Source organism: Leptonychotes weddellii, chromosome 11, assembly GCF_054177405.1.
Source record: "Leptonychotes weddellii isolate Sample4059 chromosome 11, ASM5417740v2, whole genome shotgun sequence".
Classification (NCBI taxonomy): Eukaryota; Metazoa; Chordata; class Mammalia; order Carnivora; family Phocidae; genus Leptonychotes; species Leptonychotes weddellii.
In genome coordinates, this window is record NC_138379.1 from 90,757,369 (window position 1) to 90,773,507 (window position 16,139).

Genomic DNA, 16,139 nt, shown 5'->3' on the forward strand with positions numbered 1-16,139 from the left:
AAAAAAAAAAAAGTAGGAAGGGAAAAATGAAGGGGGGGAAATCGGAGGGGGAGAGGAACCATGAGAGATTATGGACTCTGAGAAACAAACTGAGGGTTCTAGAGGGGAGGGGGCTGGGGGGATGGGTTTGCCCGGTGATGGGTATTAAAGAGGGCACGTAATTGGAGAACTGGGTGTTATACGCAAATGATAAATCATGGAACACTACATCAAAAACTAATGATGTAATGTATGGTGATTAACATAAAAAAATTTTTAAAAATGTTAAAAACCAAAAGAGGGCACGTATTGAATGGAGCACTGGATGTTACACGCAAACAATGAATCATGGAACACTACATCAAAAACTAATGATGTAATGTATGGTGATTAACATAACATAGTAAAATAAAATTAAAAAAATAAAAAATAAAAATTCTTTAGGAACTGATTTGGTTACTGCCACAGTGAAAAACAAACAAGAACGAAAGGAAACGGTAAAGCTCATCACACTCATTTGGTCAATAATTCGAAGGAATCTCAGGGCCTCACACAGTGGAGTGAAATGGCAAAAACAAACACTTCATTTCTATAGGTAGCTTATAAACCTCATTCATTAGGGGAATACTTTAGGGGAGTAAAAGTTCGAATAATGCTTAAAAAAGAAATCCATTTTAATAATTTCGTGTATCATGACAGACTAGACCAATGGCTAAAAAGTGTTCTTAATTAAGGTCTTAATCCTATCTGCTTTAATAAGGGCCACTTTCTCAGAAAATGAAAGTCGATTATGCTAAAGTACTTCTGTGAAGGGCTACCATGTGTATATTTCCTTTAAGAATGAGCTACTGGGGGCGCCTGGGTGGCTCAGTCGGTTAAGCGGCTGCCTTTGGCTCAGGTCATGATCCCGGGGTCCTGGGATCGAGTCCCGCATCGGGCTCCCTGCTCAGTGGAGAGTCTGCTTCTCCCTTTCCGTCTGCCTGCCTCTCTGCTTACTTGTGCTCTCTATCTCTCTGTCAAATAAATAAATAAAATCTAAAAAATAAAATAGGGGGAAAAGTTTAAAAAAAAAAAAAAAGAATGAGCTACTGGATTCTCTCCTGATAGGCTCTTCTCTGAAAAAGTAAGGGGAGCAGGCAGGGTGGCCCTGAAGGGTGAGGTCATTTGTTGCATATATGGAGCTGACCAGAAACCTGAACAAAGGTGGCGGGCCTCTGATGGGGGGCTCTGTGGAGTTCAGCCCTCCAAACTGTGCTGGTGGCAATGGAATTACTACAGAGTTACCTGCTACAGGTAGGAGACCAGATCACCAAGGGCGATTCCTGTGGAAAATGACAAGCTTCAGATGTGGAAGCTGTACCCTGGGTCAGACTGTCATCCATCATGGCCTATGCTCTGTTTAACTCTGTTCTCTTTGCACTGAGCCTTTACCACAAACTTATTTCAACATTTCCCCTTGTCTCAGGTCTGCTGCAAGAGAGCAAGGGCAAGGCCATTTGTCTATCCATTCATTCAAGGAAAAGCAGTCTCACACCAAGGCCACCTTGGAATTATCTCTTCCCATCAGGAGAGGATCTTTTAATTTTGGGTTTGGTTTTGTTTTAGATGGGGTGGGGGGGAAGGGAGGGGCAGAGAGAGAGAGAGAGAATCTTAAGCAGGCTCCACGCTCAGTGCTGAGCCCAGTGCGGCACTCGATCCCATGACCTAAGCCGAAATCAAGGGTTGGATGCTCAAGTGACTGAGCCACCCAGGAGCTCCTATTTTTTTCTATTAAGTACATGACTTCACCTAAAATTTTCACCTTATTAGTAATGTGGTTAGCAAATGTTTAATAGAATAACATATGGATGAATAACATATGGACAGTGCTATATGAACATAAAGTAATGGTACTCAGTTTCATCTCACCCTATATTTGAATGATCATAAAATCCAGATTTTTTAATATTTTAAGACTATAAGCACTGATAATGGTCTCCCGTGTTTATAAATCAAAGCACTTAAACAATATGGTAATATATTACCTAAGTCTCTAAATCAAGGGTTGGCCAAGTCTGCCTGGAAAGGGCCAGACAGTAAATATTTTAGGCTTTGGTGGCCAAATGGTCACTGCTGCAATTACTTAATTTTGTCACTGTAGTACAAAAGCAGCCGCAGACAGTGGTATACACGTGTATTGACATACATCCAATAAAACTTGACTTACAAAAATGGGTGGCAGGCCAGATTTGGCCCGCAGGCCTTAGTTTGCTGGCTCTTGCTCTAAACAATTTATGAAATGGGTAACAAGGGTATTACTACCCATTTTAAAGATGAAGCAGCCTAAGATCAGGCAGTTAAACACAAACCACAGGCCAGCCTCTCGAAATACAAATGGGAACAAGACACAGTTCCTCCCTTGGGAGGTGGTGTAGTGCAGCAGCGTGGAGCCCTTTCTAACTGTGTGAGCTTGGGCAGTACTTAACTGCTCAGCCTCGTCTTCCTCACCTGAAGATCTCGCCACAAGGCTGTGACTGTTAAATGAAATAATGCTGTAAAACATTTACTGTAATGTTTAACGTGCGCTAAATACTCAGTGTTTTATTATTATTGATTTCATTATCATACTTGGGATTTGAATAAACTAAAGAAGAGAATAAAGACCCCATTCCTAAGTATTCTTGGGGAGACTAGAGAAGATTTCAAAATCAAATGAGTAAGGATTTAAAAAAGTGCTAGCTTCTGCTATGAGAATAATAGGTAATAGAGGGAACCACATAAGCAAATACCTGGGCATAAGGGATGGCACGGCCTGTTCTGGGTCAAGGTGAATGACAGAGCATGGAGGATACAGGAGATACAGCTTGGAAAAATAGACTGCAAAGGGTCCAAAATGCCAAGCATGGGATTTCTTCTGTCAGATACAGGGAACCTAAAGTTTTTGACCTAAGGAATAACATGACTAGATAATCCCTCCAGCAGTATTTTAGAAGATGGAAGGGAGGAAGCTAATACTTAGTGGCAGAATTAAAAGGCTATTATAATGACCCAAGCTGGAGATAATGCTAGAATAAGGTGGTGGGCATGGGAAACATTCAAGAGCTATTTTGAGGGAGGTCTATGGATAAGATTTAGTGATTTTTGTAGATGCATAGTATCTCCCCAATTAGATTGCAAGACACTTGAGGGTAGACAAGATGCATTTCCTCAAAGTGCTTAAGGCAGTAGTGGACAGTCCTGGCTTTATACTTTATTAGCTGTATGCATCAGAATCTGGACTGAAATGCTTGTAGTTTGCTGTAGCTACCAACCGTCACCTTGCTTACCTCTTACAGCTGTGCCAGTAAAAATAACACATACAAACTCAAATCACAACCACATATAAAAGGTGTATCATAGAAGTTCTTGACTTCTTGTAGCTAATGAACCACAGTAATTCATGCTTTTCCCCGTATTTGTTGAAAACCCACTATGTGCAGCATCCATACAACAGATCAGCTAAGACGGTGCAAAGCAGGCACCCGGGTGTCCCTGATTCTGAAGGCGTCATGACCCGGGTGTCCCTGATTCTGAAGGCGTCATGGCCATTCTGACGAATTCTTCAGCTGCCTGTGGCCACTCTGTTAATTTTTCCACTTCTCTTCTCTTTCATTCACCTCTCAGTTCTCACCTTGAAGTCATTTTAATTAAGCTTGATTTTAATTAGGCTATCAGAAAATATGATAAAAAAGGCAATAATAGGAAATGAAGCTCAGCCAGTAGGTTAGCTAAATTTAAGCAGAGCAGAAAGGGAAGAAGAAAAACTACTGCTAAGAATGAGTCTTCTTTCATTTTTAGGGATTCACATCAGATATAGCACTAATTAGCAGAGACAAGTCATCTGCGTAAGTATTTACATACACAAAAGCATGCACTCCTTTACACAAAAATACAGCACTCCTTCACACAAAATTACAGCTCCTATTGACAGTTTTCAATAAGATAAAGTTAAGGCAGCTAAACAAATGTTTCCTTCCAATTTTGTTAGTGTATTTTTGTATTCTAGCAAAGGACAGGGAAGCACTCCATCCTAAAAAGCATCTATTTTCAGAAGTGAATTTAGAAAATATTCCAGATGAATAGTTCTAAAGGTTGGGTCTTAATTTCTTAAACTCCAAATTCAGTGTTTTGAGGTCAAGTTTTATTGGTGTTTAATAATGCACATCAGATCAGATAAAATCTTTAAGGTTTTGCTTTGACAGCCAGAAGAAGTATTTACAAGTGCATATTGTTCTTCTAACAGTTTTAATAAACCAGATATAAACTTTAACTTCCTCTTCTGATACTCTCCAAGTTACATGAATAAATAATCAGCAATAAGATCTTAGGTAATTTCCCAAGAGGGCTATTGCTGAAGCAGAAACCAACTTCATCATCTTTGATGTCTATTAAAAGTCATAAATGGAAATCCCAGGTCACTCTTTGACAAATGCTCTTTCTCCTACTGGCTTTCAATACAGTTAAACAGCCTAAACCTGAGCCAGAATATGAGCACTCATGGAAATCACCTCTGATGCTCTCTCAGATTAAAAAAAAAAAAAAAAAAGACTTTACATTTAGCTTCCCACATGAATTTTTTTTATTTATTTATTTTGAGATTATTTATTTATTTATTTTGAGAGAGAGAATGAGAGACAGAGAGCATGAGAGGGAGGAGGGTCAGAGGGAGAAGCAGACTCCCTGCCGAGCAGGGAGCCCGATGCGGGACTCGATCCCGGGACTCCAGGATCACGACCTGAGCCGAAGGCAGTCGCTTAACCAACTGAGCCACCCAGGCGCCCCCACATGAATTTTCTAAAGAAGAATTTACCTCGTACATCTGAACCAGCAAGCAAAGTAGGCTTTACCAACCAGTTACACGCCCGTGTCTTATTCATCTTTATACCCTCCCCATCAAAGCAGTGTCTAGCACTTAGCAGGTGCTTGGCAGAGGTTAGCTGACCTAAGAAAAGCACTGAAATGTGTTCGAGGTCTAACCTTCAAAAGCATTTCTTCATGTTGGGGGTTATCAGAATCATAGGGTTCTCTGCGCAGTTTTTCCACATCTGCGATAAGGTTTCTGTAGCCAACAATTTGCAGAAGGCAAGCCTGAAGAGAGATTCCCAACCTAAGGTGTTCAAAAACAGAAGAAACACACATGAGGAAAAACAAAACATATATTTTGGCATTTGTTCACTTGATATGTGCACAATAGGATTTCCACATCTATATAATATTGAGGAAATTGCTCGTACGGGATGTATTTAATCGAAGCCCAGTTTTTCTTTTCTTTTTGTGGACAAAGAACCGTATTTAGTTTACTGAGAAAAATAAAGGAATGTAACATTTCCTGCATTGGTCTCACAACCACTTCTTACTTGAGTGGAGGAAGCACAGTTTCTTTACTGAAGCTCCATATGGACAGTTGTAGAACTTGGCTAAAATTTACCTTTTGTTCTGGCCTTTTCTTAAACCAAGTTGCAACAATATGGCTTAAAAAACAAGGAAGATCTTTTTGCCGGTGACTTAAGTAAGATGTAGAAAATATAGGTGATAATGTGTGTGAGAGAGACAGCTAGCTCTCAGGGGCACAGTGGAAGGAAAATTTCAAAACAACAATAACAAAACAAATACAAAAACATCTGTGCTCAGGAGCATCCCTGACAGATGACGCAATGCCAAGAGAAAGAAAGAACTACTTTATGAAGTTTCTCATTCCATTCTGACTGCTCTATTTGTCTGAATGCTTTTTCTTATGTTGAAACAAAATTTGCTTTCCTTATTACCAAGTGGTTCAAATTTTGTTCTCTGAGCAAATTTATTTCCAACTTTCCCCTGCCGTGACTACTTATTTTAAGATAGTGATTCTTTCTTCTAGTCTTATCTCCAGGGTTTAAAAAAAAAAAAAAAAATCCCGGATTTCTTCAGTTCCCTCTCATGGGACATGGGTTTCACATGTTTTATTCTCTCACCCAGTCTTCTCTGAATGTATCATTTGAATAACAGCCCCCTTAAAACAGATCACCAGAACAGAAAACAGTTTAGCAAGCATGATATACAGAGGATCACTACTTCGTGTGACCTCAGTGTTGTTTTTCTCTCCTACAACATAGCAGATAAAATAGGGTCTTTTCAAGTAGTCACATAACAACTTTATCAAGCTACTGTCATGTAAATTACTCTCCTGTACTTGTTTGATGGCATTTTTAAATCTAAAGGCAGTATTTCACATTTATGTATTCCTGTTGTTTCTTTATAGCCATTCACTTTTGTAGCTCCAAGATAGTTGAACATTGGCAATTTCATAGGATTCTACTCAGAGTTACTGTCCAATATGCTCCTACTCCCAATTCACACTACATTTGAGGATTTTTGTTGTGGTGGTTATTATAATCATGACTATCTTTTTTTTTTTTTTTTGAAGGAGAAAATGAGACAGAGGTTAAGTCTAACGCTGGGAGTAATAGAGAATCATACATTTTAAGATTGTATACCTATTCCACACATCGAGCACAGGGTCAGATAACCCAAATACTAAACTTAAATAAAACTTGAATGTTCAATTAAATGGCCCTTATAGTTATCTGTTACCAAAAAACTAAATGAGATACTTAAATTTAGGAAAAGGGCAGAGTGGCACTGGTCACCCAGGGAATCAATGTAGGACTGAGAAGAGAGTTGATTTTGAGGAAGAGAGCAAGAGAAATAAAACAGGAGGGAATAAGAGGAGCCAATTCCATTTTTTCCCCCATTTTTACTGTAGTAATTTTTCAAGTGCATAAACAGCACTTTGAAAAAAAATGTAATTAAAACAAAATGTGGTTAAAAATTATGGAAGCAGCCCAAGTGTCCATAAATAGGTGAATGGATAAAGAAGATGTGTGTGTATGTGTATATATATATATACACATACATACACAATGGAATATTAGTCATAAAAAAGAATGAAATCTTGTTTTTTACAACAACATGGATGGATCCAGAGAGTATTATGCTAAGTGAAATAAGTCAGTCAGAGAAAGACAGATACCATATGATTTCACTCATGTGGAATCTAAGAAACAAAACAAAAACAAAGGGGGAAAAAAGGAGGCAAACCAAGAAACAGACTCTGAACTACAGAGAACACACTGATGGTCACCAGAGGGGAGGTGCGTTGGGGGAAGGGGGAAAGAGGTGATGGATATGAAGGAGGGCACTTGTTATGATGAGCACCAGGTGATGTATGTAAGTGTTGCATCACTATATTGTGCGTCTGAAACTAATACAAGATTGTATGTTAACTACACTGGAATTAAAAAAAAAACAGTGTGGTTAATGGTAGTAATAGCTTGATAAATTATAAAACATTTCCCCTAGCCTTCTCTATTTCCTGATTTTTTTTACAGAAAATTATTTCATTTTAAAACATTACATTTTGTCATGTCAGTCTAGAAAAAAAGCACTGAAATCCACACTGAGATGTAAAAACACAGCCTACTACCTATAAGGGTTTTTTCCGCCCTAAAGGAAATCAAAAGAATAGATGACAAGGAAATGCTTCTGAATGAAACACATAACTTTCATAGAAGAGACAAAAAAGATTTACTGTTAAATTGAATCCAATCTCCAAATATGATTGTGGGTCTAATATATCCCTCATGCCCAACTGCAGTCTTAAATTTTTGGTTCAACTTAATTTAAAATGAATTGCCTTCTTATCATCTTCCCAAAGAAATAAAATATATGTCAGAGGTTTCAAAGAGACATTTGCTGTATAATTAAATCACCCTCAATGACTGAATAAGGAAAAGACAGCTAATTAGCTGAAGTGTCTGCAGAAGAATGCTGTGGAGACCATGTGGAAATGAGGAGTTTTGTGATGAGCCCCAATTGCTAGTACCCAGAATCCCTCCCTCCAAGAGACAGACCTATATGCAGCACTCTCTGAAAGTCTCTTCAACTACAGCTCCCTGTCTTTGGCAATTAAAAGCCATTCTCAGCAATAATGTGAAGTTCTCACCTATGCACATCTAAAAGACAGTTTGATTGTTACCTACCTAAACTGTCTCTAAATATATCTGCCTGCGGAATTTATTCTACCCAACATCCTTAGCCCAAAATTTTACTGAAAAACTCCTCTACCCAAGGGAAAATATAAAGCTAATTTTAAACGTCATGTACATTGCCAAATGCATTTTAATATTTCTAAGATGAGATGACTAAATTACAAAGTTCTGAAGTCTTCATATAAAAACCATCTCTCCCTCCCACACATGCCAGTCTTCTTGACAAGCAAGTAGAAACTGTCTCCAAGATTATCAGCCTGTCATAAACTGAAGGAATATTTTTGATGGAGCAGAATCAGCTTAGGCACATTTACAGTGTGAACGTTTACTGTTAGTGTAAACAGGTGTTGCACGGAGCCACTGTTGATAAATGGGCTCCCTTGATTTCATCTTCTGATATCAGGGCATCCATGAGATTTCTTACTACAGCTCAGAAGCATAAGCATAAATCATAACAGAACTAGAGAGTTGCTATTTACAAATATGAAAAAGGCACTTTTTTTCTTTATTCTTCATCTGAAAACCAGGCATATTGCAGATGATTGTGGCAGGGAGAGAGGGAGAGCACGCTAGTGAGCTCAGCACTACAGAAATACTAAGTACGTGCCATGTGTTCTGTGTTTACAACAGCATAAATGCATTCTTACTGTGGATTTATGTCGGGGTTAATTTTCTTCAGTTCCATGATGTCCTCTATAGTTTTCTCAATGGCGTCAGGGTGAACACTCACTGAAGTCTGCAGCAGCTGGAAGACATGGTTCAGGCAATTCCCTTGTCAAGAGCATCAGTGACTTGAGCGGGATCTATTTAGATGGGACTTCAAGTATTTGCTTAGAGCTTTTAAATGAGACTAAATTAAAACTAAGCTAAAAGCAAAAATTGGTTTCATATTTGAATTCTAGTAAATTAGGCATTTTCACAATAGGGGGGTAGTGCAGTTTTCCTGATTAAGGTAATTAACATAAAACAAGTTGTTTTTTTTTTTTTTACTATTTTCATCTTTTTCAAGCTATTTATATTGAAATTTTATTTTTCTTATCCAATATACATGGTTTCCATTGTTAATGGGCAGTATGCCAATGACTAAGTGAAGTACATGGAGGATATAGTCTTGAGGATGCCAAAATTAAGTAATAATATTCAGGAATCTTGAAAAAAAACACCCCCCAGCTTTTCTCTCTTATGTGGACGCTTAACTGCTATACAAACTAGCATAGTGGCTTCTCTGATTTTCTTGGGAAATCTTGAGTATAAAGTTAAATGATTTGGATATCTAAGAAGTGCCAGAGAGTTAACATTGCTCTTATTTTCAAGGAATATTTATTCTATAATTTGGAAAGTATAAAAAATCAACTTCAACAATGAAGTCATAAGTGCATCATAAATCTGCCTAGAAATTCATATATAGTAGCTGCTCTCATGTCAAAAGTGGAGTGGCTTGTGATGGGCAAGTAACTCTTTCTTCTCAGTTTGCACAGCCATTGGCATATTTTTGTTTCTTAAAATGTTTAGTTTTTGATAATGGAGGTAAGCCTCCAAGTGAAAAGTTGCTGGAAAATATAGAAAAAATTTTACTTACCTTACTTTTTGAATCCCTCAGTGATGTTTCTGTAAAAGTGACAATTAAAAAAAGCCATTCAAAAATTTTCCTTTACAAGTGGTTTAAAATTACTGTACACAAATATAACACACTATTCCACAATCCCACCAAGCTTACATTTTGCTTACTTCTTTGTTTCATGCTTACCGATTTTCATGGTTCTAGAAGCCCCAGGCTTGGTATTGTAACAGATCCGTTGCAATTCACATCTTCCAGTCAGCTTCCTCATTACAAATTTTAGGCAGCGCCACAAAAATTTACAGTAAAAATACAGGCACACCTGGAACAACATTCTGTCAAAGACAAAAGACAGCACCCTTCCACTAGAACTCTGGAAGAGAACAGAAAGCAGCCACCACCAGCAGGAAAAGCCCAGAAGAAAATCAACTATTAGACTTCTGGGTTTACAAGCATATTTTATTTTTCTAATCCCATGTTATTTTTATTTGACATATCTACAAAACCCATTATTGGGAGGGAAGCCCAGGGTCTGTGAGGATGCACTATCTATCACTGCAAGCAACTCCAGAATGCTCTATTCTAGTAAATTTGATATTCCCAAAACCGAGGGTGACGCTCAGCCAAGAATCCTTTCTTTTCCTACCTTTGCCTAAAAACATTTTGAAAATAAATCAGGGGGCGCCTGGGTGGCTCAGTTGGTTAGGCGACTGCCTTCGGCTCAGGTCATGATCCTGGAGTCCCGGGATCGAGTCCCGCATCAGGCTCCCTGCTCGGCAGGGAGTCTGCTTCTCCCTCTGACCCTCCTCCCTCTCATGCTCTCTGTCTCTCATTCTCTCTCTCGCAAATAAATAAATAAAAAAAAAATTGAAAATAAATCAGTACATCAGTACCTTGAAAACAGTATCCTTGTGTTTTAGAAGTTGTCTCTCTCCCTTAGTCTTGGGGAAGAACATGCTATGGCAGCTGTCTTCTTCTGCCTCTGGAGACAGCCTCTCAGCTAGTCCTAGTCAGTTTCCAGCCCCTCCTTAGTGCCTTTTTTGGCCAGGGGGCCACTATTTTGAGTCTTCCTCTCTTTGATTCTTGCTCTCATTCTTTCCCTCCTTCTCTCTGCTTTCCTTTAGGCACTGTTGTCCCCCTACAGGACTTGCTTGTGTAGCATCTGTCTTCTCTGCTGCCCAGTCCCACCACTTCTTGGACTTGCCAGAAGGCTCCTCATCAGTTCATTGAACAAGTGGGTTGACCTTTAGTTCTCCAACATTCTCTGATTTAAACCTTCCCCACACTCTACCTCTTGACAAGTTTGTTCTTGGCTCCTGCTAACAAAGTTTTCTTTATAGCACCCTCTGTCTCACTCCAATAATTCCTCAACAAACTATGAAGTGTATAGTTGCCAATCATGTACTTACAACGTCTTTGGCACATGGGGATTTGTGTTTTATGCTGACTTTTATTTTTAATATGTGAGTGTCTTCCACTTCACAGTACTGTTTAGAGTCTCAAAATGACTCAAGCTACATAAGTAAAGAGAACTTCTCATCCAGGAACTTATTTTCAACCCATCTTCTCTTCCTACTATGCATTCCTTGGAGGCAGAATTATTTATATAACCTCCTATTGGTGTCATTTCTAAAAGATGTTTCTTTTTCACAAATGTTCACTAATTCCCTCCAACTCTAACATAAGGTGATCCAGGGTCACTCAGATTAATGAGAGTAGTTAACTAATAGCCTTAGTGATGTGATCCATCTATGAATATGAACCAACATTTTGATTGTGTTCCTTTGCGTAATTGCTCTGGCTCTAATATTGGACTGCCTGTGTTAAAAATAAAAATTCTAATAGGCTTATTTGTACAAGGGCCTGGGATCTATATCATGTAAATGCAAAGGGAACGAAGGAAACAGTAAGTAATGAAACTGCTATGCTAAGATACCACAATGGAATCCTTTGTAGGCAATAAAATTATGTTCTAGAAGATCTAGTAACACGAGAAAATGTCATAATATGCTTAACAAATAGAAAAAATTAGAAATAAACACATATGAAATGATCTACTTTTTCTTTAAAAAAAATTTAATGGTGGGGCGCCTGGGTGGTTCAGTTGGTTTAGTATCTGACTCTTGATTTCAGCTGTGGTCATGATCTCAGGGTCTTGAGAACAAGTCCTGCGCCAGGCTCCACGTTGCACATGGAGCCTGCTTAAGATTCTCTCTCCCTCTCCCTCTGTCCCTCCCCATCCCTCTCTCTCTTGAAAAAAAAAAATTGTGATGTATGAACAAGAAGAAAAAGATGCAGGATATACAACAAAAATGTTAACAGTGGTATTTCTAGGTAAAGGAATTATGAGTACTTTTAATTTTCATTTTTGGCTAAGTATATTTTCCTTTTGTACATTTTATTTTATTTAAGAAAAAAAGGTTTTAACAATTAAAATGTATAAAATGATCACCAAAAGCCATTACAGAAATGCATATAAAATATCTATGTGAAGTCAGATTCTGCTGCAAGATAAAAAATGGATTTACTATCTCATAAAATCTGAAATTCAACTATTTTAGTCGAATACATCCTAAAATGTATTAGGATTTAGGTTATCAGCTTCCCTCCTCCCAAAAAAGGTAACCTAAAAATAAATTTAGAGGAACACCTTTTTTTTTTTTAAAGATTTTATTTATTTATTTGAGAGAGAGAGCATGAGCGCGCACAAGTTGGGGTTAGGGGCAGAGGGAGAAGCAGGCTCCCCCGCTGAGCAAGGAGCCCGACGTAGGACTCCATCCCAGGACCCGGGATCATGACCTAAGCTGAAGGCAGACGCTTAACCAGCTGAACCATCCAGGGGCTGCTAGAGGAACATTTTAATTCGATGAGTGAGAAATTTTATGAAACTTCAACTTTCTCTCGTGGAAAAAATTTTCTGTTTTTCCACCTAGTAGACCGCCATGCCAGAAGAAAAGACTGAGCAATATCTTTGTTAACTGGTCACCAGCCAAGTGGTAATGATATTACAGGTTGGCTTTATGCCTGTTACTAAGTTGAGGATAAAAGCTTTCCATGATCTGTCCTTATGGTGCACATGTCATTTGCCTAGCACGGGAGCCAACGCCACAAACGAAGCCTCTTCAGTTCATGTGTCAGGACTCCTAGGACAATCAGGTTCTTGTAGTACCAAATCTTCATAGACGAAAGGGTTCTGATTATTGTTTAGGGAGTATCTTTGTATTTACTCTACTTAGGGTTCAAGCCACCAGACCATTTTATAGCTTAAATTAAACTAGAAAGTTTCCCCCATGCAACTTCTCCATCAGATCCATACAAAGATGTGGTTGAGGCCTAGAAGTGTCTTCCTAGGACCAGGGAGTGTCCAGGTGTACAGCGGCTTCTAGCCCATCTGTAGTTTCTCCCACTGGCCTCCTTGCACGCGAGAAGAAAATGCCTGGGGAGCTGTTTTGCATTAAGACAGCCTTACATAAAAGGAGAGAAAAGACATCATGTTCTGTTTGCTTTTCTCTTCTTTTTTTTCAACTCCCCTGAGGAGGTTCCTACTGTCAAAGACTGGAAAACCCAGTGGAAATGTACAGTGAGGGGTTCAAGATGCTGCATCATCCCTCTGGGCTCATCTCTCTGAGGTATACCGCATCCCTCTCAAAAAAGTCACAGAAACACTGTCACAAACTGTGCACAAGAAATGCCCATTCACTTGCAGAGTGACATTTATACACTGTTTCTTTACTCTTTTGTAATTTCTGGGCCAGTTGTCCTGATAATATTAATTATGAAGGATATTATGTTAATTTTTTTCCTAATGGGCCAAAACACCCACAAATATTTCATTAAAATGCCAGCTCACTATGCTAGGCACTGTGTTTTCTTGCTTTGCTAGGTACTTTGTATTTTTTCAAGCTAGATCATCAGGTCAGTGTTTTGACAGATATAATTTATTTTGCATTTAGATCGTAAATCTAAGGCATGGTCAGAGATGGAAACACCAGTGCTGCCCTTTACTTTGGAAGCCTTGCTTTGATGACAAAAACAATATCCAACTTGCTTGGATAGGACCAGATCAGCAAAGCCTCCCTATGAGCATCTCAGGATGGCTGTTCTTCACCATTGGGTGTTGCCAGGGGCTTACTTTTAAAATTTTTGGACCTATTTAAGTCCCCAAATTGTAAAGTTTATGAAAAAACTGTTGAAGGTCCAGAGGAGGATAAACATGATTAAATATTTTGGGAGAAATTTGGGACAATATTTTGGCATGTTTACCCTGAAAAGGAAGAACTTAAGAAATGGATCTTCAAATGCTCTCAAGTTGATCTATGGTTGGTTTAGGTGAAAAGGGATGGAAGGAAGGAAGAAAGTTCCTACTCTCAGAATAAGAATTATAGCCACACCCTCTCCACCATCTGCACACTATTCAGAGGTTTTTTTTTTTTTTTTTTATTCTTATGTTAATCCCCATACATTATATCATTAGTTCTAGATGATATTCAGAGGTTTTATAATGCTGCTTGGTCTTTCCTCCTGGCCTAACTCACCAAAACAAGAGGCTTACTTTTAATTAGAGGAATCTTTTGCTTTTTTTCTTTAAAACACTAGACTTATTTTCTTAGTTCTGATGGAAGATTCTCAACTCACTACTGAAAAGATCTACATTTGGTAGGAACAACAATAACATTCTCAAGAGTACTAGGAGAAAATACTGATCACTGTCCTGTTTTTAATAATTGTATGCATAGACAACAATTTTTGTGTTCGTTTCTGTTTCTTTTTTTTAATCACAGCATTTTGATGGTGTTCCAGAAGGACTTATTGTGGCTTCCTAACAACGAATGCCTTGCACAAGCACTGGGAGAAACTGATTTAATAATAAGAACTACTTACACATGTTTTATTTCCAACATTTTCATTACAACTGTTTGTTAATACGCTGCTGAGTAAGGTTTATGGTGGAGTTCACAGCAGTGTTTTTCCACAAGGCAGTTATGAACACTTCTGTTATTTAACATCCATTCTCTGGCTTGAACCAGAATAGCCATCCGATGTAAATCATTCAAAATGGATCATATCTCTAACACCAAATAAAAGCGGGCTCCTGTCTTGTGGTGCTTTGCTAGAGGAATCCACACAGCAGGGATGGGGCCCCTGAGATGGGAGAATCACCCAGAACCATGCAGCCCCCTGCCTGTGGGGGGGAGGGTGGGCACCTGTAGTGCAAAACTACTCCAGCATCTTAAATTTGTGACTGACGTCTTCGTTTGGAATAGTAAGAGAAAAGTGGCTTATTTTGAACAGTTTCAATGAGTTTGCTAATGAGAGTGAATTCTTGCTTGAAGAAATCCTGTAATAAATAAGAGGTACACTACTGGTGAGGAAGGATACATACAAAATAATCACATTTCTTGGCCAAGCCACAGTTTCCTCCACGAAACACTTTCCATCTAAGTGGCCATAAAGAACAACAAACTGCTCAATGTTGTCAGCATTTCATGCATTTTCTGAAATGATATTTAAAAAACTAGTTGTTCTGTTGGAGTTGCTAATTAGGGGCACTGGCAATCAACTGGAAATTAACTTGTCAGTAGGGGTTTGGCCTAGTCAATGGGCCCCTCTCTATAATGAGCTTGCTACTACTAAGAGAGGCTGGACAGGACCTGATGCATGAACTGATATTATGAAATCACAACCATTTGTGGGCCTCTAGAAGAACAAGAATGTTTCCCCCCATCGAGCCCAGTGCCCTGGGCATGAAGATCACACTGCCTTTGAAAAGTAGTGATATATAGGGGCATCTGGGTGGCTCAGTTGGTTAAGCGACTGCCTTCGGCTCAGGTCATGATCTCAGGGTCCTGGGATCGAGCCCCGCATCGGGCTCCCTGCTCGGCAGGAAGCCTGCTTCTCCCTCTCCCACTCCCCCTGCTTGTGTTCCCTCTCTCTGTGTCAAATAAATAAATAAAATCTTTAAAAAAAAAAAAGTAGTGATATAAATTTATTGTGGATTGACACCATTCCAAATTCTATTGCTAGAGCAAAGGGCACTGTTTTTACATTCCAGGGAAATTTTATCTGAGGGCTTAGAGAGCGATAGCTGACAGAGGGATAACTAAAACAATAAATAAATTCATGGTTTATCTAGTATGGACTAGACTAGATATGGACCCTCAACTCTATGGTCTAGAGCATATGGATCTAGAACTCTATGGTCATATCTATGGTCTAGATATGGACCCTCAACTCTATGGTCAAATAGTCTTTGACAAAGCAGGAAAAAATATGCAATGGAAAAAAGACAGTCTCTTCAATAAATGGTGCTGGGAAAATTGGACAGCTATATATAGAAGAATGAAACTCGACCATTCTCTAACACCATTCACAAAGATAAACTCAAAGTGGATGAAAGACCTCAATGTGAGACAGGAATCCATCAAAATCCTAGAGGAGAACATAGGCAGTAACCTCTTCGACATCAGCCACAGCAACTTCTTTCAAGACACATCTCCAAAGGCTAGTGAAACAAAAGCAAAAATGAACTTTTGGGACTTCATCAAGATAAAAAGCTT

The 16,139-nt window shown here is 38.8% G+C and overlaps 1 protein-coding gene across 3 annotated transcripts in view; it reads right to left on the reverse strand.

Annotated features, from left to right (window-relative positions):
* The window catches only part of ELMOD1 (ELMO domain containing 1), a 68,978-nt gene that overhangs the window by 22,761 nt on the left and 30,078 nt on the right, over window positions 1-16,139 (reverse strand). For all 3 annotated transcript variants that reach the window (XM_081799555.1, XM_081799554.1, XM_081799553.1), the window contains exons 3-6: window positions 9,772-9,917; window positions 9,604-9,632; window positions 8,672-8,769; window positions 4,975-5,104 (exon numbers count right to left, since the gene is read on the reverse strand). In XM_081799555.1, the coding sequence (XP_081655681.1) occupies window positions 4,975-5,104; window positions 8,672-8,769; window positions 9,604-9,632; window positions 9,772-9,917 (403 nt within the window). The remainder of the gene's footprint in view (window positions 1-4,974; window positions 5,105-8,671; window positions 8,770-9,603; window positions 9,633-9,771; window positions 9,918-16,139) is intronic.